Source organism: Xenopus laevis, chromosome 9_10S (genome assembly GCF_017654675.1).
Source record: "Xenopus laevis strain J_2021 chromosome 9_10S, Xenopus_laevis_v10.1, whole genome shotgun sequence".
NCBI lineage: Eukaryota > Metazoa > Chordata > Amphibia > Anura > Pipidae > Xenopus > Xenopus laevis.
In genome coordinates this window covers 45795298-45821630 of record NC_054388.1, presented here as the reverse complement: position 1 = coordinate 45821630, position 26333 = coordinate 45795298, and the positions used below count along the sequence as shown (strand labels likewise).

The window sequence follows — 26333 nt, the reverse complement described above, 5'->3', positions numbered from 1 at the left end:
ACTCACAGCTTTAAGGGCATTTCACCTTCATTAGCAAAACTGTAATAACTGAAAAAAACCACGGAAACATGTTCAAACTTTAATAACCTGGCAAATTTTGTAAAATCAACATGGTAATTAGGGGGCGTGACCACAAAATGGGCGTGGTCATAAACACATCGATTCTTTTTGTTTCCAAAATGTTGGGAGGTATGCAGAGCTTATCTGCTATCTGCTTTGTAATCAGAGCCTTTCAACTTTGAATGGCTTCCCCCATTGCTACACAGCAGCTTATTTACGGGGCTGCAACTAGAAATCATGGGGCCACGTACAAGAACATTTTCTGGGCCCCACCCATCCCAGCCCCCAAGCCCCGCCCCAAATCCTGCCGACCCCACACCACAGTTAATAGACCACACAGACATCAGTGCTAAAAATGGTAAAAAACCCCCACACAAGTTATAAAAAGCCATTGAGGGCCCCCTTATAAAAAAAGCCTGTGGTTCCAGGGCCCCTGGTGGGAAGGCGCAGGGGCGCTTCGCAAATGAGGCGAGTTGAGGCTGTAGCCTCAGGCGACAGCGCCCCACTAGGTACCAGGGGCGGCAAAAATGCCGCTCCTGGTACTTTAAGAGCCGAATTTCTGGGTTTAAAACAGGAAATTCAGCTGTTCTAGCGGAGAGAGTGCAGTTAGGCTCTCTGCGCTAGTGTACTAGCCATCTCTGCCGCCCTCGCGGACCCCCCTGGACCCCCTCAGGCACAAAGAGGTAAGTGCACGGGGGAGGGGTGGTGGCAGCAACTGCTGCTACCTCAGGCGGCAGAGGGGCCAGGATCGCCCCTGGGTCAGGGCCCCCTACAAGTTAAAAAAAATAATTGGTGACCAGGGCCCATCTATAAGTTAAAAAAAATTGGCGTAAGAGCCCCCGTAAACATTTTTAAAAAATAACTGGTGGTCAGGGCCCTCCATAAGTTAAAACAAATATTGGTGCCAGGGCCCCCTTACAAGTTAAAAAGAAACATTGGGGCCCCAGAGAATATTTTTTTTATTAAACATTGGTAGCAGGGGCCTATGGAGTATCAAAATAATACATCGGTGGCCAGTTTAAAAAAAAAACCATTGGTGTTCAGTAGAACTGAACTCGTGGCTTCAGGACTTCGACTTCGGCTTCGGGTCTTTTCGCAGCTTCGGGACTTCGGTTCTTTGGGACTTCGGCGGTTCAGGACTTCGGCAGATGCGACACAGGTTTGGCGCTGTCAAGGTGGGCCCAGCTATTTCAAAAAGTGCAGCACAGCCGGGGCCTAGTACAGCAGTTCCCCCATGATGGAGGCCATGCTTTTTTATTTATTTATATAAACAATAGTAGTGTTTCTGAAGCAAACACAGCAGTTTTACCAGCTCAGTGCAACACTGCATTATATTTTTATTACTTTAAAACACTTTCATTTTTTGATGTTACTGTTCCTCCAAAGGGGGCTTGAATAAAACCTGGCCCTGCAATGGGGGCTTTAACCAAAAACACTCTGACAACGAATGCTGTAGGAGCTCAGGAAAGTGGAATATACACTAACGGCCCCTACGCTTGAATCAGTGCTGAAATGCGTCAGCCTGGATGCAGGCCCATGGATCCGATTTTTGCATTGAAATGCATACTTTTGCGTTTTACCACTGAAATCCCCTCCTTGTGCTTGTACTTTGGCAGCACAGTGGTTCTGGAAGTGGCGCGCAGGGGCTCATTCTAGCCCAGATCTTTTTGTAATTTGAATCCTTATACCTTAAAGGGGTTGTTCACCTTCCAAACACTTTTTTCAGTTCAATTGTTTTCAGATTGTTCCCCAGAAAGAAAAAACTTTATTCAATTGCTTTCTAATTTTAATATTTCTAAGTTTAAAGTTGAATGTTCGTGTCTCTGGTGTTTCAGTCTGGCAGCTCAGTAATTCAGGTGCAGACTCTGAACTGTTACAATTTTGCAACATTGAGTTGATACATTTCTCAGCAGCATCTCTGGAGTATTAGCAACTATTGTATCAATTCCAACAGCTGCCTGTAATGAAACCCAGGGATTCTGCTCAGCAGGGCTAAAGATAACAAATGCAGCAACTAAATGTATCAATTTAGAACAGTTTACAGGGTCGCGACCCCCATCCCAGAGCTGCTTTAGAAGGTGAAAAATGGAACTTTACACTTCTGTAAAAAAAAAAAAAAAAGGTCACACATAGAAAATAGAAAGTCATTGGAAAACTTTATTATTTCTGGTGGACAACCTGAAACCAACTGAACTGAAAAAATTGTTGGAAGGTGAACAACCCCTTTAAGCTGGCCTAGCTTTATGCTCGTTTTCAAGGTTCAAAAACACTAAGGCATTGCTAGAGTTCATTTCGAAATCTTGTCTACTCTGATTCATATACTTGCTGCTTTTTAAGTTCGGCATGGGCAATGTGTAGCCATAAGAGTGGTGACATAGGGGGAGATTAGTCGCCCGTGACAAATCTTGTCTACTGCAGGCTACTAATCCCCCCGAAATGACATTTCCTCACGAGGCAACTTCGCCGACTTTAGAAATCTGAAGCGATTCACATGCCATCGCGCCAGCGATTTGTATTCTTGCCGACGGGAAGGCATTTCGGGGAGATTAGTCGCCCGCAGTAGAGATTTGTCGTTGGGTGACTAATCTCCCTGTGATCCACTCTTAAGGTGGCCAAACGAGAGGATCTCTCCCAGATATGCCCACATTGAAGTGGGCGATATCGGGCTGATCTGATTGGATGGCCCCACACATGGGCCAATAAACTGCCGACTCGGTCTGTCGGTAGTTTTTATCTGCCGTGTATAGTGTCCTTAAGGCTATGTAATGGCTTCCACAACCTTCAACAAATACTTGAAAGTAAACACTTACTTAATGTAGCACCTTCTAATGGTCAGTAAAGAGATCTATGTTTTACTTTTGAAAGTGGAAATACGTTAATTATTGTTGAGAGAGGAAAGGAGATTTTACCATCAGAATAAGAAAGTTGTGTTGCCTGTTTTCTGCTTTCATCATTTTGATTATAACAACATGGAACGTGACAAATTTGGAGAAAATATTTTAATATTGAAGTCTGCGCTCCAGAGGGTGAAGGGCTTTTAGTAGGTGTGATTGGCCTAGCCAATGCCAAATGTAGCAGAAAGCTGGAACAGCTGGTGATCTTTTTCCCAGATGTGGATGGTTTGCGCTTTCCAAAATAAAGAAGCATTTAAAACGAGGGCACTAGGCCTGGCTTTTGGTGCAATCCATAAAAACTATACTGTCCTCTGCTGGCCATGTGTGGGTACTGTCCGTTTCCTCTTCTCTTTAATTATCACAGACCCATTTCCATACTTCTGCACACACGCCTCAACCACTCGCAGCACAGTCTGCAGCCTCCTGTCCAGAGCTAATAAGTGTGGTTCTGTTAGGATGTTCTGTAGTCGGTCTTGGCTGAGAGACTCCCTCATTACATCACTCAGCCTGTACTCGGGCGTGGAGAGAAGTCTGAGCCGTAACCACGTGTCTTCCTTCACCCTGGGGCAAAAACATGAAATTCTAGTAAGTGGTACTGACCCAAATTCTCAGACCCTTGGGGTTTTAACTGGGAAAGTCTGCCTCACACGCAGCCAATTTTAATCCAGCATCTGCCTGATTGGAAAAGGAAAGAGAGGCATGGGCAAAAATGGCTTTACAGAGTCCTGGGAGGTGTTAGAGAGATTTAGGGGCCGATTCACTAACTTCAAGTGAAGGATTCGAAGTAAAAAAACTTCGAATTTCGAAGTTTTTTTTGGGCTACTTCGACTATCGAATGGGCTACTTCGACCTTTCGACTACGACTTTGACTTCGAATCGAAGGATTCGAACTAAAAATCGTTCGACTATTCAACTATTCGATAGTCGAAGTACTGTCTCTTTAAGAAAAAACTTCGACCCCCTAGTTCGCCATCTAAAAGCTACCGAAGTCAATGTTAGCCTATGGGGAAGGTCCCCATAGGCTTTCCTAAGTTTTTTTGGTCGAAGGATAATCCTTCGATCGTTGGATTCGAACGATTCGAAGGATTATTCCTTCAATGAAACTATTCGAAGTCGAAGGATTTTAATTCCCAGTCGAATATCGAGGGTTAATTAACCCTCGATATTCGACCCGTGGTGAATTGGCCCCTCAGTGTTATGCAGGCTGACATTTTGGAGGTTTACAGGGCAGCAGGTAGAGCTGATGGGGCTATGTCGTTTTCTAGATTGTGGGGCAGCCTTTCCATGAATCCACTACCCCATCACCCCAGACCTTTTTCTAAACTTAGCCGTATCTGAAGTGGGCCACTCACAGACAGCACTGGTATACAGGGGCCAAGATTGTTATTTCATCATATGAATGACGTCCGAACCTACGGCAGAAACAGACAAAAGCTATTTTTAAATAGGCCAATAAAAAAATGTATAAAAAAATAGTTCTGTCTTAACTTTTCCTAAATATCTGCTTTTTCCATTCAGTGACATTTCCTCTGCAGCAGACAGAGGAAATCTAATTTAGAGCTGTGTCTCACTAGCCTACATACATTGCCTACACAAAGATACTCAGCGTTATGAGCAGAGCTGGTAGAACCCTCAAATATCCTCATATCAGGCCCGGACTGGCAATCTGTGGGTTCTGGCAAATGCCAGACAGATGGGCTGCTATAAGATGCCATAGAAAGTCAGTATTTAGTGGGCTGGTGGGGGTTGTTGGGGCCTCTTTGTGGGCTGATTGGGCCTCTGTGTACCTGAAATGCAAGGGACTATTTTAATTCTCAGTCCGGACCTGCCCCAAATACTTAATTTGCCTTTTACTGAACTATTGTGCACGTTTTGGACTGTGGAACCAGTAGGTATGTGTGTGTGTGTGTGTGTGTGTGGGGGGGGCTAAAGCACTTGCTGTTTATAATGAGTTATGGATTCCAATTGCATTACCCTCTGGCGTTGTCCATGTGGAGCAGGAAACCATCATCTTCGAATTTGGTGAATAATTCATAGTGGTGGCGGTCCATATTTCCTAGAGTGACAACACATTTGACAAAAAAAGAAACATTTTAGGCAACTATGTTCTCTTAAAAAGATTTTTTTCTTACAGTACATTTTTTACAGTTGGGAAATGCCGGATTGTCAGTGAATAGAAGCCTGGTACCTGTAAGAAAGTCAAATATGGCCAGATCCATCATGTTCAGAAGCCTCTTCATATTGGTGTAAGGCTCAGTCTGCTTCACCTGATCACAGTAGGAAGGATTCACTTCCCATCTGTAAAAAAAGAGAGGAATGTTTGAATTCACTTGTCTTTATGGATCTATATCTCTTAGGCCCAAAGTCAACTAAATACAGTAATGGGTTTGTGGGTCAGTCCCTCGTAGGCCTAAAGTGTACTAATGACAGTGATGTGTTTATGGGACAGTATCTAACAAAATAAGGGTTTTATTTCCGGATGAATAATAAGGTCCCTTTATAAAGATTCTTCAGAATCCAATTAGATCAGAGATTGTGAAACAGTTTTTTCTGTGGGTTTGGCACATTGCTCAGTGATTTATTCTCCCCTGGGTTCTGTGTGTTGCTATCCAGATGTTTGCAGCAAATCCATGTAGAATGTAGATTTTTTTTCTGGTTTTGGGGAAAAAAACAACTTAGCTTTGATTCTGTCATTGCACATTGCTAAATAGCAGGGCCAGTTGTGTTAGAAATCACAGAGAAGGAATGTTCTGTGTACACAATAAGCTATACGTTCATACTGTCTAAGGGAAACAGTATGGCACCTCCCTCCCATATGTATAGATACAAATATAATATACAACGGATAAGAATATCTGTAAATGATATCCTTATACATGGCTCTTAGTGATGTCACCAGTTATAAACGGAGCTTAGTGATGTCATTTTTGTCACATGACTCACTAAAACTTGTGAATTATAAATAAAGTACCCCTTGCTGGAAAATATGATGATATTACAAATAACCTTGGAGTTCCATGGCCTTTGGCCTCATGCTGTTATATGGTCATGGTGACTTATAATATCCTTATATTTTACAATAGGGGGTCCTTTATACACTGGATACAGAGAATGAAAGGTCTAAGCACACAATAAGCTATACCCTCATACTGTGAGGATGTGTGGAGTGTGTGCTGCTGCAGTGTGAGTTTTCCACGTCTGGGAGGATCTGTTTTACACACAGTTGCAGGGCTAAGCCTTGCTTTTCCACCAAAATATGGAAGAAAGTGAATTGAAAATAAAGAAGCCAGTGCATGTCTGGGTGCTGGAAGGCATATAGCAAAGTCCGGATTTCTGGCTAAAACTCTGGAGGGAAAGAAGCCCAGTGAGAGGCAGAATCTGTATGGGAAGCTGAGGGCCCAGTCTGCTGCAAGGAAAGAGAACAGTTCCAGTAAAGCACATGGAGTGGTCTCAGTACCTGGAATGCACAGAGAGCTGCTAATGCTCAGGATCCTACTCAGGATCGAATTTCGAGCTATTTTTGTCTACTTTGACTAGGGAATAGTCCAAATTCAATTGAAATTTGAAAATCAAAATTTATCATGGACTGTCTATTTAAAAATTTAATGTCGACCATTCGCCATCTAAAACCTGCCAAATTGCTGTTTTAGCCTATGGGGGACCTCCTAGAACCTATTTGGAGTCAATTGGTGAACTTTGAAAAATTTTTGGGAAAAACTTTGAATCAAATTCGAATGCGATATTCCTTCGATTCGTACGAATACGGACCTATTTGATCAAAAACGGACCTATTCGACCCAAAAAAACTTCGACTTAATTTTGGTTGGTCTTTTTGAATTTTGATGTTTTTTCAATTCGAAATTTGACCCTTGATAAATATGCCGCCTCATGTTTGTACTTACAATCCTTTTCTTCTAATGTTACTAATGTATTTCATTGTAACAAATAACATTCTTTTTGTGACATTTGTACTGTATGAAGTCTGTATTTATTGTAATTATGTGAATATTCTTATCAATAAAAAAAAAATCCCTCCTATATATATATATATATATATATATATATTTATATATAAATATGAATAAACAGAGATGGAATGGTCTAAGCACACAATAAATTATACCCTTATACTGTACTGTAACAACATGGCAGCTCATATACATGTAATAATACTAATATACAGAGAAGAAATGTTATGTGTGCATTCCAGTCATTAGTCCTGCATATGACATAACCAATTTATATTGCTTATGATCACAATCCCAATCATGGGGCAGATTCACTAAAGGGCGAATTGTTGCCAGCAACAGCTGCACACACATCGCACTACTTCGCCAGGCGCAAATTTGCTACAACTACACTAATTCACTAATATGCGAAGTTGCTCCCTGGGCGCCGAACGCTGGCGACTTTTTGCTAGCGTTACTTCGGCAGTGCGAGCATTTTATATCGAAGATGCGCTAGCGCTCTTTTGAAAAAATTTGCTACTGATCTTGCGCTTAGGTCAATTTGCATATTAAATTATGGAGGTCTTTATTATAAATGTTGGTGCAAATGCTTGAAGTTACCACTTTTTATTACACATTTCCAGGGAACCTTAATAAAGACAAGAGAGTTAATATAATGCCCTACACATGAGCCCACTGTAAAATGAATGTTCCATATGTTATAAAATGAGTGGAGAAAACCGGTTACCCAAAAAAAGTCAGTTAGGTTATGACTTTTGCAGCCAATCCCACTTAAAAAAAAGGAAAAGTTGCCAACGTCTTTTGAACTTTAATGCATTTTCGGCACACAGGATATGATGTAAGTGACAGAAGATTGAGGAAGATCTAGCTTCTTTTTAACACTTTGCCTGGTCTGAGGTGGCGAAGTCAACTCTGGCGATAGAGTGCGAATGAACGCTATCAACGGTCCTGTTTGCTGGAGCCTGCGCTTGTTAGTGAATTGCCGCTATATCCAGGGTAATTTCTGTACCATTTCTTAAATTCTCTGATTCATAGTGATTGCAAAACAAAAATTGGTTCACTCCGTTTAATGATATTGTGCTCTTTTGGTTAAAAAAGCATCCAACTCTTTCTTGGAACTATCTACTGTATCTGTCAGTACAAAAGCTCATGCAACTTACTCTTCCTTCCCAGTGAAGGTGTAAGCTCTTTTCCAAGGGTTCTGGACTGATATCCGGAATGCATCGAAATGTGATGGCAAGTAGGCAGAGAGTGACCCCTCTAGCAGGTGGGGGTTTCCACAAACAGCGTACTCTGTCTTACACGAATACGGGCACCGGGCAAAGAAACACACGTTTTTCGCTGTGGGGAGACACAAGAAAGGGAATATTGTATTATATTTATATATATTTAAGTTTGTTTTTTATAAGCTTCTGGACCAAGGGTTGTAGAGAGAAAAGAGAGGCTTCTGTTTTTCCAAGTGACAAATGTTCCACGTTCACACGAGGCTACTGTTTGACATGAGCAAATATCCGTATCTCGTGGACTTAGCAGCTCAAACAGGGCTCTTTGTATTTTCAGGTTAAATTGATTCTGCTTGCACAGGCGCTTGGAAGCCTCAATAATAAATTAGATGTCAGATGCCAAGAGGAAATCTATAGTGTCTGGAGAAAAAGTTCATGTTAACCCCTTGGGCATCAACAGTGTTCAGATTGCCATGGTGGTAGTAAATAGGGTTAATGTAATGGAGAGGCTGATGACATTTACAGCTACATTAATACAGATTTACATGAAAGGCTGGACTGTACATAGAACTGAAATGTATTGTTTGGGGTGTTAGCTCCTGTGCGTGAGCTTGTGGCAGATTTAGATGTTACATAATTAACATTTAAAAGAGGACCAGAAATTGATCTCTATGACCACATCTTCCTCTGCATAGTTTTGAAGATTGTCATATACGTCATATTGTTAAGTGTCTCAGCTTAAGGACACAGTTATGATTTCACTACCTGGTACCTCCATGTAAAGGAGCATTTGCATATCAACACCTTAGCAGTCCAACATCACTAACCTGATCAATCAATGTTTTTGGTAGAAATTATATTTCCACATGGCAAATAATTTACGTGTAGGTGTAGTAGAGTGATAGAAACCAACAGATTATGACATGCATGCTGCTGATTCCGTGTAGCTGAATCATTAATTGGGGCTTGTTCCAAATAATAGCAGTGCTCAAAATAATAATACATTGTTACAAATAATAGCAGTGTGGAGTTTAATTAGTGAGGTCATTCATTCTGAAAAACAGGGTAGTTCCAGTCATTGTTCAGAAAAACACTGTACTTTGATTAAAAATTTGATTGGAGAGGGAAAAACACATAAAGAAGTGCAGAAAATGATAGGTTGCTCGGCTAAAATTATCTCCAATGCTTTAATTTAAATTGCAACCAAAACCTGAAGTGGAAGAAGAAGGAAAACTACCATTCGAATGGATAGAAGAATAGCCAAAATGGCAAAGACTCAGCCAACGATCAGCTCCAGGAAGATCAAAGAAGGTTTTAAATTACCTGTGATACTGTTACAATTAGAAGACAAATATGTGAAGCCAAACTATCAGCAAGAAGCCCATTGTTGAAAAAAAGACATGTTAAAAAGGTTACAAAGAACACATTGACTGGCCTATAGACAAATGGCCCAAAATTGTGTGGACTGATGAAAGCAATATTGTTTGTTTTGGGTCTAGGGGCCGCAGACGACTCGAAAACACTGAATTCAAGTCACAGTACAGTGTGAAGACAGTGAAACATGGTGGCACAAGCATCATGACATGGGGATGTTTCTCATACTATGGTGTTGGCTCATTTATCACATACCAGGGATCATCGATCTGTTTCAATACATCAAAATACTTGAAGAGGTCATGTTGCCTTATGCTGAAGAGGAAATTCCCTTGAACCCAACACACCAGTAAATGAGCAACATCTTGGTTCCAGACCAACAAGATTGATGTTATGGAGTGGCCAGCCCAATCCCCAGACCTTAATCCAATAGAAAACTTGTGGGGTGACATCAAAAATGCTGTTTCTGAGGCAAAACCAAGAAATGCAGAAGAATTGTGGAATGTAACAGGTGCCAGAAGTTGGTGGACTCCATACAACACAGATGTGCAGCAGATCTCAGAAACACTGATTGTACAACTAAATATTAGTTCAGTGATTCAAAGGAAAGCAAAATCTTGAAACATTTTAAGTTTATATGAATGTTCGAGTTTGTGAATAAGAATGCAGACACTGCTATTTTTTCACTTTCTTTAAAGGAATAACACATATCTGATACATTGTTCTTCATGTTTTGATTTGGGATACAATGTGCAGTGTTCCCAATACATTTGCGTGTATGGAAATAAAAGCTATTATAAGGATTTTAAGTTTTATTCACTTTTTTTAAAAACACACTGCTATTATTCTGAACACTGTATATAGTATTCATGGAACTGCAAATACAAGAACCCCACTGCTGCTGTACCTGGAGACACAAAGAACACATCTTTCAGGTCTTCATTTGGGGTCACTTTCAGTATCTCACTGGTCACATTCACAAGTCGCCCAGCCACTGGTGGAACACGGCGGAAATCCAGAATCCTACATTACAGAAGGAAGGAATGTCAGCAGAACTGAGAACTAAATTTGAGGTTGCTTGCAGAAAATGAAGAGCATAAGGTTTACAATATGGGTATATGTTATCACTTATAATACACGAGTGATACTCAGAGTTCCCTGTATAACTCAACCTGCAGCCTTGTGCCTTTATATGGTCACAGAACCCCTCAGTGACTTCTAATATCCTTATTATTTAAGTAGGGGGTCAGGGCCGGAACTAGGGGTAGGCAGAAGAGGCAACTGCCTTGGGGGGCGTTGGGCAGCTACCTCTTCTCCCTACCCCTAGACTGGACCTGGCACTAGACTTGTGTGCGAACGCCGGTATTTCGCTTCTAGGCGCATGCGCACACGAACACCTCTATGGGCATGTACGTGAAAGCCTTTACTGCGCATGTGTGCGCAAACGCCTATACCAAACAGGCGCGTCCCAATGCTGCTACTGTGCATGTGCGCAAAAGCAGCTACTGCACGATGGGGATGGGGGTGATCTGGCTGGCTGGTCTGCCTAAGGCGTCAGCAAGCCTGTCCCGCCTTTGTAGCGGGTACATTATCCCTTATAATACATGAGTGATACTCCCTGTATAACTCAGCCTGCAGTCTTGTGCCTTTATATGGTCACATAACCCCTCAGTGACTTCTAATATCCTTATAATATACAGTAGGGGGTACATTATCCCTTATAATACATGAGTGATACTCCCTGTATAACTCAGCCTGCAGTCTTGTGCCTTTATATGGTCACAGATCCCCTCAGTGACTTCTAATATCCTTATAATTTACAGTATGGTGCACATTATCCCTTATAATTCTTGAGATCCCCAGTGTACAACACACATACCTGCAGATCACATAAACCTCTTAGGACTCACCTGTCCAGATGGAAAGCAGCGATTTCTGCGTTATGTCTCTGAACATCCACAAAATAAAAAAAATCTTCTGGGGTTTCTTCTTCTCGTCTCTGCCTTAAGAGAGGGCGCAAATGAGATGTGAGATGAGCTGAGAGTATTATAGTGTTTAACTAAAGGAGCCATTCACCTTGAAATTTACTTTTAGTATTATGTAGGATATTATTATTAAATAAAGTAGGATATTCTGTTTGTTCAGTTTGGTACTTTTATACTCCTAAAATGTATTTTCTGCTGTGAGGTAGGTATATAATAATCATGCCCCTCCCAGTTACTGTAAAACTAACAAAAAAGCTGTACTTAGACAACAGCCTGAAGTTAGAATGCCGGCCATTACTGATGCAGGACTTCATGTAAATGAAACCCCTCAGCTGGGAAGCTGCTCCAGCAGCAATTTATCTTAATTCCCCATGAAAAACGTCATACCTCTCTGTACACCAAACAGGGCAGCAATCGGCAGAAATCTTACCTCATAGGCTTGAACATGGCTTTCCCCAAGTCTTGGAACTGTAGGACAAGTTTCAGGTGGGTTCCACTTGGCTTCACAACTACAAAGCAGAACCATATGCGCTGTAAATTGCACTTGTTTAGCATGGAATGGGGGACATTGTTATTTGGTGCACTGGCTGAGCATATCTAGACAACACATTAGGGAAGGGGGCACTCCGATGAGTGCTAGATATTATGTGTTGTTGTTGTGAGCATTCAGGGGGCAGGCTGGGGATGCCAGGTCAGGTAGTATTGCCTTAAGTGGAAATACTAATTGGCCCGGCTTTGCCCACAATGAAACCAGATTAGATAATGCACTAGGCCCAAAGGTACTTACTTTTTTCGCAGTCACACTCCCCTTTTAGTTTCTTTGCATCTTGAGTAAGATCTGCAAATAGATTTAAAAAGTGTCAGTTGTATCAATTCTAATATAGTGCCTATAATTGTATGGCTTACTACAGAATACAGATAGAGAAATTGCAGAGAACAAGTGAAAAGCTGCCAACAAAATACCCCTGTAAGAAACCCTACACAAGACAAATGGGTGCACCAAAGGTAAAGGAGGTCCCATTCCAAAGTGAGGAAAATGCACAAGGTACAGGTGCTAGTGAAATGAAAACCTTAAAAAAGCACCCCTACAATCACTCGATGCCCCAAGATGCACTTCATATACAGTAACAAATAGTACTGTGTAAAGGCATTGCTATATTTCACATATTTTTCTAAATACATGTATTTTGTGTTTACTATTCTACCATTTATTGCTTATTGCAAGCTGAACATGTCTGGGGTACGTATTGAAATGATGGGTGATTTCTTTAAATAGATTCTCTCCAGGAGCGATGCTACACATTATTTGGGGTTTCTGTAAGAGCCCAATGCTACGGCAGTCTGTGTATGTATTTTCTTTTGTTTCCAAGCACATGCTCTGGACTGCTGGTACTTACCTGCATGAAAGGATCCACTCCCAATATACAATATATGCAATAAAAGGCTAATTAGTCATTAGTGCATTCTGTATGATGATGTTTTCACCCCCCCTGAAGCTTAGCACCAACCCAGAGCATACTGAACATGTGCAGTGCCACTGGCACAGAAAAGGACTGCTGAGCCTCTGTGCTGATGGAGTAGGTACAGTATATAAAGTACAGCATTTCTAGCCATAGGTTTTAGTTCTCCTTTAATTAACAGAGCAGTGTTTTTCCATGATCTCTACTGATCCTGTATCCTGTCCCATTTACCTGTAATTACCCCTATGTGTTTCTGATGCACCTGCCCTGACTAAACAAAGTTTCATGTCTGATTCCTGTTTCTTGTCTAAATCTCTTCTCGACTCAACATAAATAGAGTCTCTGGGTATTGTGATTCTGGATTTGCCACATCAACCAGTCTCTACCAGGGCAGAAGTATCTGGGGATATTATTATCTCACCCTTCTGTCTCACATGCCACATTATCCCTTCATAAACCCCCCTCTGTGTAAAATGCCAGCATCAAACATCAGACCCACACAATATCTTTACTAATTTCTGACTCAAAACCAGGACACCATCAAATGCCTACATCGCTATTAGGAACCCACAGCTCTGTTTGATCACATCCCTCTACTATTGGCCATTGGCGATCACTAGCTTCGCAATGAACTATGACATCAAGAGAAGTCAGAATGAAACGTCTGTCTCACACCAATATGTGTACTAAATTCTAACTTCCAACTATGACACACTTTGGGGCCGATTCACTAACTTCGAGTGAAGGATTCGAAGTAAAAAAACTTGGAATTTCAACGTTTTTTTTGGGCTACGTCGACCATCGAATGGGCTACTACGACCTTCGACTACGACTACGACTTCGAATCGAAGGATTCAAACTAAAAATCATTTGACTATTCGACCATTCGATAGTCAAAGTACTGTCTCTTAAAAAAATACTTCGACCCCCTAGTTCGCCATCTAAAAGCTACCGAAGTCAATGTTAGCCTATGGGGAAGGTCCCCATAGGCTTGGCTAACTTTTTTTGATCGAAGGATATTCCTTCGATCGTTGGATTTAAATCCTTCGAATCGTTCGATTCGAAGGATTTTATCGTTCGATCGAAGGAATAATCCTTCGATCTTTCGATCGAACTATCTGCGCTAAATCCTTCGACTTCGATATTCGAAGTCGAAGGATTTCAATTCCTAGTCGAATATCGAGAATTAATTAACCCTCGATATTCGACCCTTAGTGAATCAGCCCCTTTATCCTATTTAATGATGGGCGAATAAATTCGCCTGGCATGAATTCGCAACAAATTTACGAGTTTCGCCACCGGCGAATAAATTCGCAAATCTCCTGTGAAAATTCGCCGGCAAAAATTTGCCCATCACTAATCCTATTTACTACATGCTATGTCCCCATACTATTGTCAAAATAACCCTCTCATTTTCACAATTAAGCCCCAGCAGATAAATTAGATTAAAATATTTGGAACATAGAAACTATAATTTTTTACCATTATTCAATAACTTACCATTTCAAGGATAAAACACAGATTCCTGCTTTAATGTATGGCGATATAAAGGTCTAAAAACAATTGGATCAATTCTTAACCCACTTACAAACGAGATATATACATTTACTGAATTTCAAACAAAATATGGCCTTCCCACATCTTTGCATACCTGCAAGTTAATCCTCTAGACGCACTAATAAAAGCAAATAAGAGACAGCTTCTAATGGTGTCAGCAGTACATTTTTTTATTAGACCATAAACCATAAGTCTTGCAAAGAAGGGATGTCTAGATGGTTAAATGTCTTGTTCACCTTCCAATACTTTTTTCAGTTCAGTTTTTTTCATATTCAACAGGAATAAAATATTATTTTTTCAATTACTTTCTATATTTTATTTGTGCCCATTTTTCTAATATGGGCACCGTCTTATGGGTGAGGTCACATGGGGCATTTTTACGTTGTGCTTTTAAAAACATGCAGTCGAACATACTGTAAATACGCCAATGAAACTACATGCGCATGATAGTGCCCGTTTTTCAGCCTGTAGTTTTCTTCTTTCTTTTCTTTCAAGTGCAACCACTCGGATGGCAATCTGGAACATGCCTTTTGGTCATGTACCATGCTAAATACCCTTTAGAATGAGGTTTTAATACAAGTTGTCACTTTATATAATATCCCTGTCATTCCCTCAGATACTGTTTGGATAATATCCTAAGCCCACGGTTAAAGGCAATATTAAATTTGCATAAATGTTTGTTTATGGAGTAAACATTCTGGAGTAATACACAACCTCCGCCAAAACGATGGGACCACTAATTGCTATACACAATGAAACTTCAATGGGGTCGGGCACTTCAAGATAATGAATCCAATGGCTTATTGATTAACATTAGGACATCAGTTTACTAGATTCCTCTTGCTATACCAAATGGCGGGCAGAAGCTTTCTCTTTGGGGATCTTACTTCTTCTTACTTCTTGCTTCTATCAGTGGATTAATCATGAATGCAAAGACCCTGCCTCCTCCTCCTCTGAATATGAACATGTTTTAGGTGCTATATCTATATCCTATGGCAGCTTGACTATGATTGGTTCTCCTTTTCTTTCTGCCTCACCTCTATTGACATACTCATATTGCTAAAGATGACAATGCTATGGCTTTAAAATCCACACTGAGGATTCCCCGACTAGAATACTGTGGCATGGTGGCTATACATTACATCTCAACTATTGATGATACCAGCAATCTGTCAACTGCCTTTTCCTCTCTTCTCTTCTTTTCGTTAAAATACAAAAAAAAAAAGAAACCTTATCATACAATAGCTGTACAGATTGCTAACCCTGAAATACAACATCATTAAATATCATCAAACATCTGACTCACTTCAGTCGCTGTACTTATTACCGGCTCTGAACTATGACATCAACAAATATAATCATCATCAGGAATCCGGTGGAAGGGATAACCTAATAAATATTTATTATTGGGCTCCTAAAAATACACAAAATAGGTAGAGTTGGGGCCCCAATAAAACTCTGTATTTACCGGCTTTAATAATAGTCATGTTTCCCATCCAGTCAATGAGTTTCTGCACAGTTTTGCTGGACCGAGGGTATAGAGCATCTTGGCTGATCTCTAGGTGAAACTGCAACCAGGGGATGCTGAGATTAAAGGTTGTCTCTGTCACGTGGGTGGAGCTGTTCCAAGCAGCATTGTGCTTCTGGATCTCCTCCTTCCTGCAAAATACAAAGGAGATACACTCACCAATCACTATGTATCCATTTATGGTCCTGGTGTGTGTAATGGAAAGTCTGCATAGCAACCCATAGTAACATTTTATCATTAATGCCCCAGCTTTATTTTCTGTTCTTTATTTTAAAAGTTCAGAGCTTTGTTAGTCTTTAGTGGTGGTCAGAATCTTTCGGTTCCAGCTGAGGTCCAAGGTTTCATCATGGGCCAATCAGCTCATAACAAGGTTACAAATATAGGAAAACATTCAGGGTCGGACTGGGCCGGCAGTACACCGGGAAAAAACCCGGTGGACCCCTGGCTCTTGTGGGCCCCGCCGGCCCAGATCCGCACCCCGATCCTTCGGTTTGCCAGCTTCTTCCTGCCTCGACCATCCAAAAAACCTAGTGAGCCCCTTTGGCAGTTATTTAAAACTGCCATGAACAGCCATAAACTCAAAATTCAACCAATTGCAATTTTCTTTTAGAAAAATTAGAATTTTGGAAACTCGGGTGAATGGGATTGACCGACAAACTCGAATCAAATTTGAATCGAATTCAAATTGAATTTTATTCGAATTTTTTCTCTTGAAAAAAATTCAATGTCAGGAAGGCAGCAAACAACTCCAAATTGATCCCAGGACGTCCCCATAGGCTAAAACAGCAATTCGTCAGGTTTAAGGTGGAAAATAGTCGAATTTGAGTTCTTATAGGGCCAGTGTATGATAAATATTAAAATATTAAAAAAAACCTCAAATCTAATTTTAACAATTCCCAAATTTTATAGTTTGGGCCATAAAACCCTTTTTTTTTTTACTTCAAATAAACACATTTTAAAAGAAATTGAATGTTTATTAAAAAATCTAAATATAAAAAAACAAATTGAAGAAAATTGTGAAAAAAACGTTATTACTTTGATGAGTTTACAATCAGTTAAAAAACTCAAATACCTGAAATTCATTCGTAGAAGCTCAAAAATTTAAAAAAAAAAAAAAATAATTAAATAAATAGTTTACATTTTTCCTAGGACATCTCCTATTTCCATCTGAGTTTTTCAAGCTTCTAAATAGTTTTTTTAGCTTAATAAATACTTGATTTGAAATTATAATTTGAGTTTTAGCACAAAAGAAACTCATTTTGTGGTCAAAACTCAAACTGAATGTTGATAAATCGGAAATGTATCTCTGCAATTAATATGCAGAGTTTTTACCATCCAACCAGACCTAAAGCCTAATGGTAACCTAGTTTAAGACCAATTGCCTGCTCTGTTATCTAGTACTAAGATTTCAGGCCCAAAGTAGAAGCAGCTGTTCCTCTAGAACTGTGATATCTAAAGTGTGAGGGATTTATCCAATGTTTGTGCAGAGATGCCATTAGCAGGGCAAGACTGCAACAATAAGACATGATGCTGATAGTAAAAGAAGGATACAGTAGGATAAGCCAGAGATTATAGGGCAAGTTGGTAATTTTTGGGCAAGATAGAATGTACAGTGCAAGATGGAAACAGTAGGCCATAAAAAAAAAAGTAGGATGTAATGAATATAGTAGGGCAAGATGGTTACAGTAGTGAAAACAGGACACAGTTGGACAAGATGGAGAATATCGGACAAGTAGGTGACATTTGGAAAAGATGGTAAATTAGAAAAAGGCTGCTAGTTTGGGGAAAAGTAATAATAATGAGGGGTTTGTTAATGGTACATTCTCTACTTGGAGTAAGGTTCTTAGTGGGGTCCCTCAAGGCTAGGTATTTGGTTCACTTTTATTTAACTTGTTCATTAATGACTTAGGGGAGGGTATTGTAAGTAATGTATCAGTGTTTGCAGATGACACAAAACTATCCAGCCCAATTAATTCCATCCAGGATGTGGCATCCTTGTAACACGATCTTGACAAACTGGCAATCTGGGCAGCTAAGTGGCAAATGAGATTCAATGTTGATAAATGTAAAGTCATGCACCTGGGATGTAAAAATATCCAAGCCACTTATACCCTTAATGGGACTGCACTAGGCAAACCCATAATGGAAAAGTATCTTGGAGTCCTTGTAGATAATAACCTTGGCTGTAGCAAACAATGCCAGTCAGCAGCATCAAGGGCAAATAAGGTCTTGTGCTGTATTAATTCAGGGGAGGAGGGCATTGATTCAGGGGAGGAGGGCATTGATTCAAGGGAGGAGGGGGTCATTCTTCCACTGTATAGAGCACTGGTAAGGCCCCACCTAGAATATGCTGTACTGTTTTGGTCTAGAGAAGGTGCAGTGAAGGGCAACTAAGCTGGTATGGAAAATCTTAGCTATGAAGAAAGACTGGCCAAGTTGGGGATGTTCATGCTGGAGAAGAGGCGCTTAAGGGGTGATCTGATAACTATGTATAAATATATAAGGGAATCATATAATAATCTCTCTAATGCTTTATTTACCAGTAGGTCTTTCCAGCTGACACGAGGTCACCCATTCCGATTAGAAGAAAAGAGGTTCCGCCTAAATATTCAGAAGGGGTTTTTTACAGTGAGAGCTGTGAAGATGTGGAATTCTCTCCCTGAATCACTTGTACAGGCTAATACATTAGATAGCTTTAAGAAGGGATTGGATGGTTTTTAAGCAAGTGAGGGAATACAGGGTTATGGGAGATAGCTCATAGTACAAGTTGATTGAGGGACTAGTCTGATTGCCATCTTGGAGTCATATAGGAATTTTTTCCCCCTCTGAGGCAAATTGTAGAGGCTTCAAATGTTTTTTTTTTCTTTCTCTGGATCAACTAGCAGTTAAGCAGGTTATATACAGACTTAAGGTTGAACTTGATGGATGTTTGTCTTTTTCTACCTGACTTAGGCACAGTAAGGAACTATAAATCAACATTATTTTTTCCTCAAACAACACAGCTCTGCACATAATGACGCATTATTTTAAGGGAAAAAAACCTTTATTTTGACAAGTGTGTGGCTTCAAGGTGTTATTCTACTTCAATAGCCGACAAATATTTGTTTCATTATGATGTCAAACCTGTGGCAAAACAAACTAAGTTTTCATCTCTTTGTATCAAAGGTTATAACACTGGGCTTTTCTTCCCTTCACACATGGCCTTAGACTTGGTAGCTAATAAGAGCTATCTGTAGTGGGGCCCACATAGATGATGCTGCCTGCCCAAAGAGGAGGCAGCTGGGAGTTTCAGTTCAGCAACAACTGAATGGCATAATATGATCAGGCTGGGCCTTAATAATGGGGTACATACAGAACCAAACCCCCCCCCCCAACAATTCTAAAGCTAGGATGTTTTTGCCTTAAAACATTTCTGGCAAGCACATAAATACCTATTATTGTATATGGCTGAGTCAGAAAACCAGTCTCTAGATTAGCTGGCAAACAAGAATAAAGTAGAGGTCCAAAGAGCACCAGTCTACCACTGTGGGAGTGGCTTTTGCTTAAAGGAACAGTAACACCAAAAAAGTAAGTTTTAAAGGGGACCCGTCACCCAAAAAAAATATTTCAAATCCTATTTTATCATGTTAGTCAAGCAAAATGAACTTTAATTACACTGTATAAATTATTTGAATCTTGTTTCCATCAGTCTGGGAATTCATAATTATAGCAAGCAGGCAGGAGCCATTTTGTGGACACTGTTATTAAGGCGAGCCTTGTGTCATCTCAGAATCTTGTTTGTGCACCAGAATGTGGGACCTGATGATGTCCATCCCCATGCCCTGGCTGCACAATTAAATGGTTAAGAGAACTGGGGGAATGTAGGGAGAGCAGTGACACCTAGGAAGTGCTGAATGGAAAGTGAAAGTAATTGCTTGCCCCGCCTCTATGCCTAGGCATAGAGGAGGGGCAGGCAATATTTGATTGACAGCTGAGATTTTTTAATGAGTTTACAACAGCTATGAATGCTTTAATAAAAAAAAGAATTTGGATTTCATATTTAATTTGAAAAGGACTTTTATTATACAGATTTTTATGTCTGGGTAACGGGTCCACTTTAAAGTAATGAAAATATCATGTACTGTTTCCCTGCACTGGTAAAAATGATCTGTTTGCTTCAGAAACACATATTAAGGTGGCCATACACGGAGAGATCCGATCGTTTGGCGATGTGGTGAGGTGGGCAATATCGGGCCCAACGATCGGATCCTAACGAATAGTAATGGGCGGTCGCGATCCGAATAGTAGATGCGGTCGCGATCCGACGGGATTTTTCGTCCCATCCGATCGAGATCTGGCCGACTTTCGGGGAAGCCCGTCGGGGGGCCCCATACACGGGCCAATAAGCTGCCGACACGGTCTCCTTTGAACAAAAGTAGTGTTTCTGAAGCAAACACAGTGGTTTTACCGGTGCAGCTCAACGCTGCATAAGGGTCAGGCCACACTGGGTGTTTTGGGGAGATTTGGTCGCCTGGCGACTAATCGACTCATTTTTGCGACATCGGAAAACGTACCACCACGTGTGATTAGCGCCGGCGTTTTTTCATTTTAGCCGACGCAGAGTCAGGGACGGCGTTTGGGGAGATTGGTCTCCGTAAAAAGAGGCAATTAGTCGCCAGGCGACCAAATCTCCCCAAAACGCCTAGTGTGGCCTGACCCTTATAGTTTTATTACTTTAAAACAATTTCATTTGTTGATGTTACTGTTCCTTTAAAGGAGAAGTATGACTATTTTTTCATTCTTTTACTTGTGGTTTGAGAATGATTTCATTCAGATTATCTTTTAAACAACTATAAGTGGATGTTTCCTTTAAATTAAGTGTTTTAGTTAACCTTTGAGTTTTTAAATTACTTCCATGTTTGCACTGTACTGTTTTGAAACAATTCAGTATACCATCAATAACATCATCTTGCTTGTTAGATAATTGGAAAAGGTATGGGATCTGTTAGCCGGAAACCCGCTATCCAGAAAGTTCAGAATTACGGAATGTCTCCCATAGACTCTATTATAATCAAACAATCCAAATTTTTAAAAATCATTTCCCTTTTCTCTGTAATACTAAAACAGCATCTTGTACTTTATTCAAACGAATATATTATTAATCCTTATTGGAAGCCGTCTCCCGTAGACTCCATTATAATTAAATAAACCAATTTTTAAAAATGATTTCCCTTTTCTCTGTATAAATAAAACAGTACCTTGTACTTAATCCAAACTAAGATATAGTTATTCCTTATTGGAATCATAATCAGCCTATTGGGTTTATTTAATGTTTACACGATTTTGTAGTAGATTTACGGTATGAAGAGCCAAATTACAGAAAGATCCATAATCCAGAAAAACCCAGGTCCCCAGCATTCTTGATAACAGGTCCCATACCTGTACTGCTGCTCCTGATAAAACACCCCTGTTACATTAAGTGAACTCTTCCCCTTAGATAGTGGAACTGTGGAAGAACTAATACCTATTTCCCACCTGTTATAGGAGAGGTAAAGGCCCGTGGTTTTAGTGACTGAATAAATCCAATAGTTGGACCTTGCTCCATGCTGGGCCAATGAGCAAACACTTTGCTGCTTGTCCTGGGGATAAACATGCTGACCTGATAAGTATCAGAAAGGGAATGATCAGTGTCCATTAAAAAGAAACCCTTTCTTTCCTACACTATCATATTGTTATGAATGTTTTAGTCTGAATTGGCTACAGGTTGGTCTAAAGCAGGGGTCCCCAGCCTTTTTTTTCCCCCTGAGCCACATTCCAAAATAAAAGTAGTTGGGGAGCAACACAGGCATGCAAAAACTTCCTGGGGTGCCAAATGAGGGCTGTGATTGGCTATTTGGTAGCCCTATGTGGACTGTCAGCCTACAGGAGGCAATACACATGATTTTTATGCAACTAAAACTTGCCTCCAAGCCTGAAATTCAAAACTAAGCACCTGCTTTGAGGCCACTGGTAGCAACATTCAAGGGGTTGGTGAGCAACGTGTTGCTCTCAAGCCACTGGTTGGGTTTACTGGTCTCAACCCCATACACGCAGGGCCGTATTTATATTAAGGCCCCTGAGCACCTGTGCCTAAGGCGGCACGGTTTTGGCAGTGGCCCTCAGGGTGCCTATTTTTTACGTTTTTTTTAACCCTCTGCCACGGATTTCCATCGGAAATCAGGTGACGGAGCTGAGGGGGTGACGGCACCTCTGCTGAATATGGCGCTGACGTCACACACACAAATTAAGGGCATACAGTCCTGCATACACGGGCTGATATAAACTGCTGACAGATTAAGTCGGCACCTTATTGGGCAGTGTATGGGGCCCTCCCTCCGATGGTTCGTTGATGCTATCCTCAATCTGACTGCCCGTATTCTCCTCATTGTGATCCGATCGTTGGGTTCTGTAATTGTTCTATTGATGACCTGCTTGGCTGCTGATTGATCTAGCCCTGTAATTGTTTGATTGATGACCTGATTGGCTGCAGATTGATCTAGCCCTGTAATTGTTTTATTGATGACCTGATTGGCTGCAGAGCGCAGAGAGGGGGTGTTTAGCTGGGAGCCCTCCAGTCCACTGTATAACCTGCTCCCTGTGTTAGAGCACAAACCAGCCCTAGAGGGTTAACACTACAATATGGATTTTCCCTATATGCTGTTAAATCTTTCAAATGCAATTAACCTTTGGCTGTCAGGATAGGAGACAGGGATAGGAGACAGGGCTGAGAAATATTTTAACCTCTTCAGTTCCCAGTGAAACTGGAGCTGCACACTATCTGTAACTGAAGGGGTCATACAGCTGGGCAATGGCACTTATAATGGATTTCCCAGAATGCCCAAAATATGTTTGTTGGCAATGGCATTAGGGGAAGATGGGTGTGAGAGCAGCCAAATATCTTGTCCACACATATTTCTCAAGTAATGACTAATTTTTCTTTCATTTCTGGACAATGGCAACAGCTGAGAAAGAGTCCGGCCAACCTCATCCTCTCACTCTGTCTGTGCCTCATGCTGACACTTCCCAGCACTGCACCCTCAATCTGCCCTGTTCCTCTTTCCACTCACCAGGGTAGTGTCCTGCCAGCCCAATGTCCTGTGACTCATGCCCACCAGGCAATGGAAGTCAAGTCAGGGGTCCAATCAGGCACCCAGAATGTTACAAGGGTCCAAAATAGAGTGCAAGGGGTGGGAGCCGAATATGGCAGGTTTAAAGTGATTCAGGTCATGTTTTGTAGGAATAGGCTGTGGCAGGGAATCCAAGGGCCCTGGCTGGACACTAAAAGCCCTGGGGACCCTGTGCTGCCTGTCTTTCTTCAGCTTTGGAGGGGTGAAAGACTTAAGATGGCCATAGACACACAGATCCTATCATACGAATCGAGGATTCGTACGATTTTCGGATTATGTGTGGAGAGTGCCGACAGCTTTCGTCCGGCGGAGATCGGTCAGGTTTGATTTTGACCCGACCGATCCCGCCGGAGTCCATTGCACATCGTAATCGGGTCGTTTGGCCATATGGCCGAACAATCAGATTACCCCCGATATAGCCATGCTTGTTAAAGGCATATCGGGGAAAGATCCACTCGTTTGGTGGTCTATGGCCACCTTTAGGCAAGAGGAATGGATCCTGGCCAGTGTGGAGGAAGAGATTCTGAGCACCTCCAGTGTGCAGGGAGACAACTTCCAGCAGGGGAGATAGGACTAATACAGTAAATATGTAGCGATGGGTGAACTTATTTGGCAGGCCTGGATTAGCGGAGGATTTCTGCATTTCGCCGCACACAAATTTTATCATGAAACTGCAGCGAAATTTAGTCAGCAGAAAGCTCACGGCGACAAAAAAAAATTGTTGCGTGTCATAATTATTTGGACACCCATTGACTTTAATGCATTTGGACAAAATAGTCGTGCGTAAAAAAAATGTCGCTCTAATCAAAATTGTCGCGTGTCAAAATTATTTTGACGCCCTTTGACTTCAATGTGTTTCGCAAATTTTTCGCCAACTTTTACGTTCCGTAAATTTTTTGGCAAAGCGAAATGGCACAGATTCGCTCCATCACTATAAATATGTTTTTCTTAGGGGACCCAAACTAAGTGGATCTAAGTGTATGGTGCAAAGCTAGTCTCTGTAGAGTAAGTTACTGGCTTGCTGTATAGTACAGTGTAACTGTGTAGCACACTCCATCACACTCTGTAGTACAATATTACTCACTGTATAGAGATGTTACTGTACAGTACAATAATACTCCCTCAGTGTATAGTACAATGTTAACCACTGTATAGTACAGTTACTGTATATTAAAGTTACTCAATCACTGTACAGTACACTATTACTAGTTGTAAAGTACAGTTACAGCTACTCACTTAATGTGTAGTAAAATGACTGTACTTTACAGTGTTGTAATGTTGATTGTAGTGGTTCCCAGTACCCTGACTCTTACCTGTGGAGGTGGGCGACCCTCTTCATGTATTTCTCGTTGGTTTCGTGGATGTCGAGCAGCCTGTGTTGGAGGGCAGGGGTGAGGGGGTCCTGGGGCAGGTACAGAGGATGAGAGAAGAGTTGTTGTAGTTTAGACGTCTCCTCCCGACTCTCAGAACAACCACAGTCTCGCCCGATCCTCCGCATCAGCACCGGCCACAAATGAAAGTAAAAATCCACGAGAAAAACAACAGACAGAAGTGAAATGAGCAGCAACCGGCCCTTCCGGGAGAACCACATGGCAACTCCACTGTTGTCAGGTTGAGCTTGGAAGTAGAGTCGCAGTGTGCTCCAGGGGCAGGGAGAGGCTGGGGTGGGTCAGTGGGGCAGGTACAGCCTTGGGCTATATAATTAGGGGGCAGGTGAGGTCGAGGAAGGTTTTGTGTCTCCTCACTAGGCATAAAGGTGACACCAAATGGCTGGGTGCTTGAGCTGTCTGACCCAGGGACTGTGAGTGAGTGAGTGAGTGAGGGTCAGTACTGGGTGAGGGTGTTTGGCAGAGGGTAAGGGCAGCACATGTAGTGGAAAGCAATGCGGTGCTCTGGATGGAGCTGGAGGCTGGTATCATTGGCAGGTGCTGCACCCGGTTCTTCTAGCCGATTGGTGGCAGATTGTCAGTAGAGTTAGTTCCAGTCCAGTCTGTGTTCTGACCCGGGGCGCCCAGCCTTGGCATAGTGTCACACTCACGCACCAGCACGTACCAGCGGCACATCAGGGCACTGAGGAGGCGCATATGGTGCTTGAATGGAAGGAGCGTGTGGGCAACTGAGCTCTGAGTCAGGGAGCGAGAGCCTGAGATGAACCGCGTGTGAGACCCGAGGAGCCTGTTTTGCCCGTTTCCTTCTGCTCTGTATCCTCTGCTCCCGGGGTCCTGTCATGCTGCCCCCGCTACTGCCTCTCACTACTAGTCACTAGTGGGCGGCTGCAACTGAGACGGAACCGTGTATTCCCTCTCTTTCTGCCGTCTGACCCCTGCTCCTCCTGTCTGACCCCTGCCCCTCCTGTCTGACCCCTGCCCCTCCTGTCTGACCCCATTTCTGCTCCCAGTACCCTGTTCTTTCTTTGCTGTGGTCCCTATTGCCTCTCTGTTCTTTGCCCTGTACTTCTCCCTGTCCCTTCCCTTCATCACTTACATTTATACATTCACTGCTCCTTGTTCTTTCTCCTATTCTTTGTGTGCTCTCCCTAAACCTACTACTAGCAGCAATTCTCCCTATTCTTTCCTTAGCTCACTGCCTGCTCTCCTGTTTACTGCCCCCATCAGCTTACTGCCAGCTCCCTGTATATTGTCCCCCCTTGCAGCTTTCCCTTGCCTGCTCACCTGTTCCCCTTTCAACTCCCTCTATGTTCCCCTGTTCACTGCCCCTCTTCCATCTCTCTGTGTCTTTGTTCTCCCCTCTATAGCTTCCGCCTACTCCCTTATTCTCTGTCCCCTCTGGAACTTCCAGCCTGCTCCCACTGTATCCCACTGTCAGCTCCCTAACTGTTCTCTGTCCCACCTGGAACTTTCATCCTGCTCCCCTGTTCACTGTATGCCACTGTACCCTGCCCCCTCCCCTGTCCCCTGTTCCTTGGCTTTCACAGACATTCCATGAGAGGTCGGAAAAAGCCCAAATTCCTTGAAGCTTTTCGAATCTGGGCAGATAAGCTGTAACTCTAATAAAACACTCCACTGAGCAGAGCATTCTTGGAAAGCAGTGACATGTTGATGAGTACTTTCCTGCTAATCAACATAAGAAAATATAGGCATTATATGATTAGGAAAATTTTAGACAGTAAATGTGAGTT

The 26333-nt window shown here is 41.8% G+C and overlaps 1 protein-coding gene across 2 annotated transcripts; it reads right to left on the bottom strand.

The window, feature by feature from the left end:
• Positions 1 to 2708: 2708 nt before the first annotated feature.
• On the bottom strand, positions 2709 to 25536 carry fam20a.2.S (family with sequence similarity 20 member A gene 2 S homeolog). Of its 2 annotated transcripts, XM_018237666.2 has the most exons (11): positions 24508 to 25535; positions 15990 to 16180; positions 12292 to 12342; positions 11935 to 12013; positions 11430 to 11522; positions 10427 to 10542; positions 8083 to 8263; positions 5143 to 5252; positions 4929 to 5010; positions 4307 to 4366; positions 2710 to 3515 (listed from the first exon to the last, which is right to left on the bottom strand). In XM_018237666.2, the coding sequence occupies exons 1-11, from the start codon at positions 24783 to 24785 to the stop codon at positions 3254 to 3256; spliced, it is 1503 nt and encodes a 500-aa protein (XP_018093155.1). In that variant the 5' UTR covers positions 24786 to 25535; the 3' UTR covers positions 2710 to 3253. The 2 variants fall into 2 exon arrangements, with proteins under 2 accessions (XP_018093156.1, XP_018093155.1); XM_018237667.2 differs by lacking the exon at positions 4307 to 4366 and having other exon boundaries at positions 2709 to 3515; positions 24508 to 25536.
• Positions 25537 to 26333: the final 797 nt, after the last annotated feature.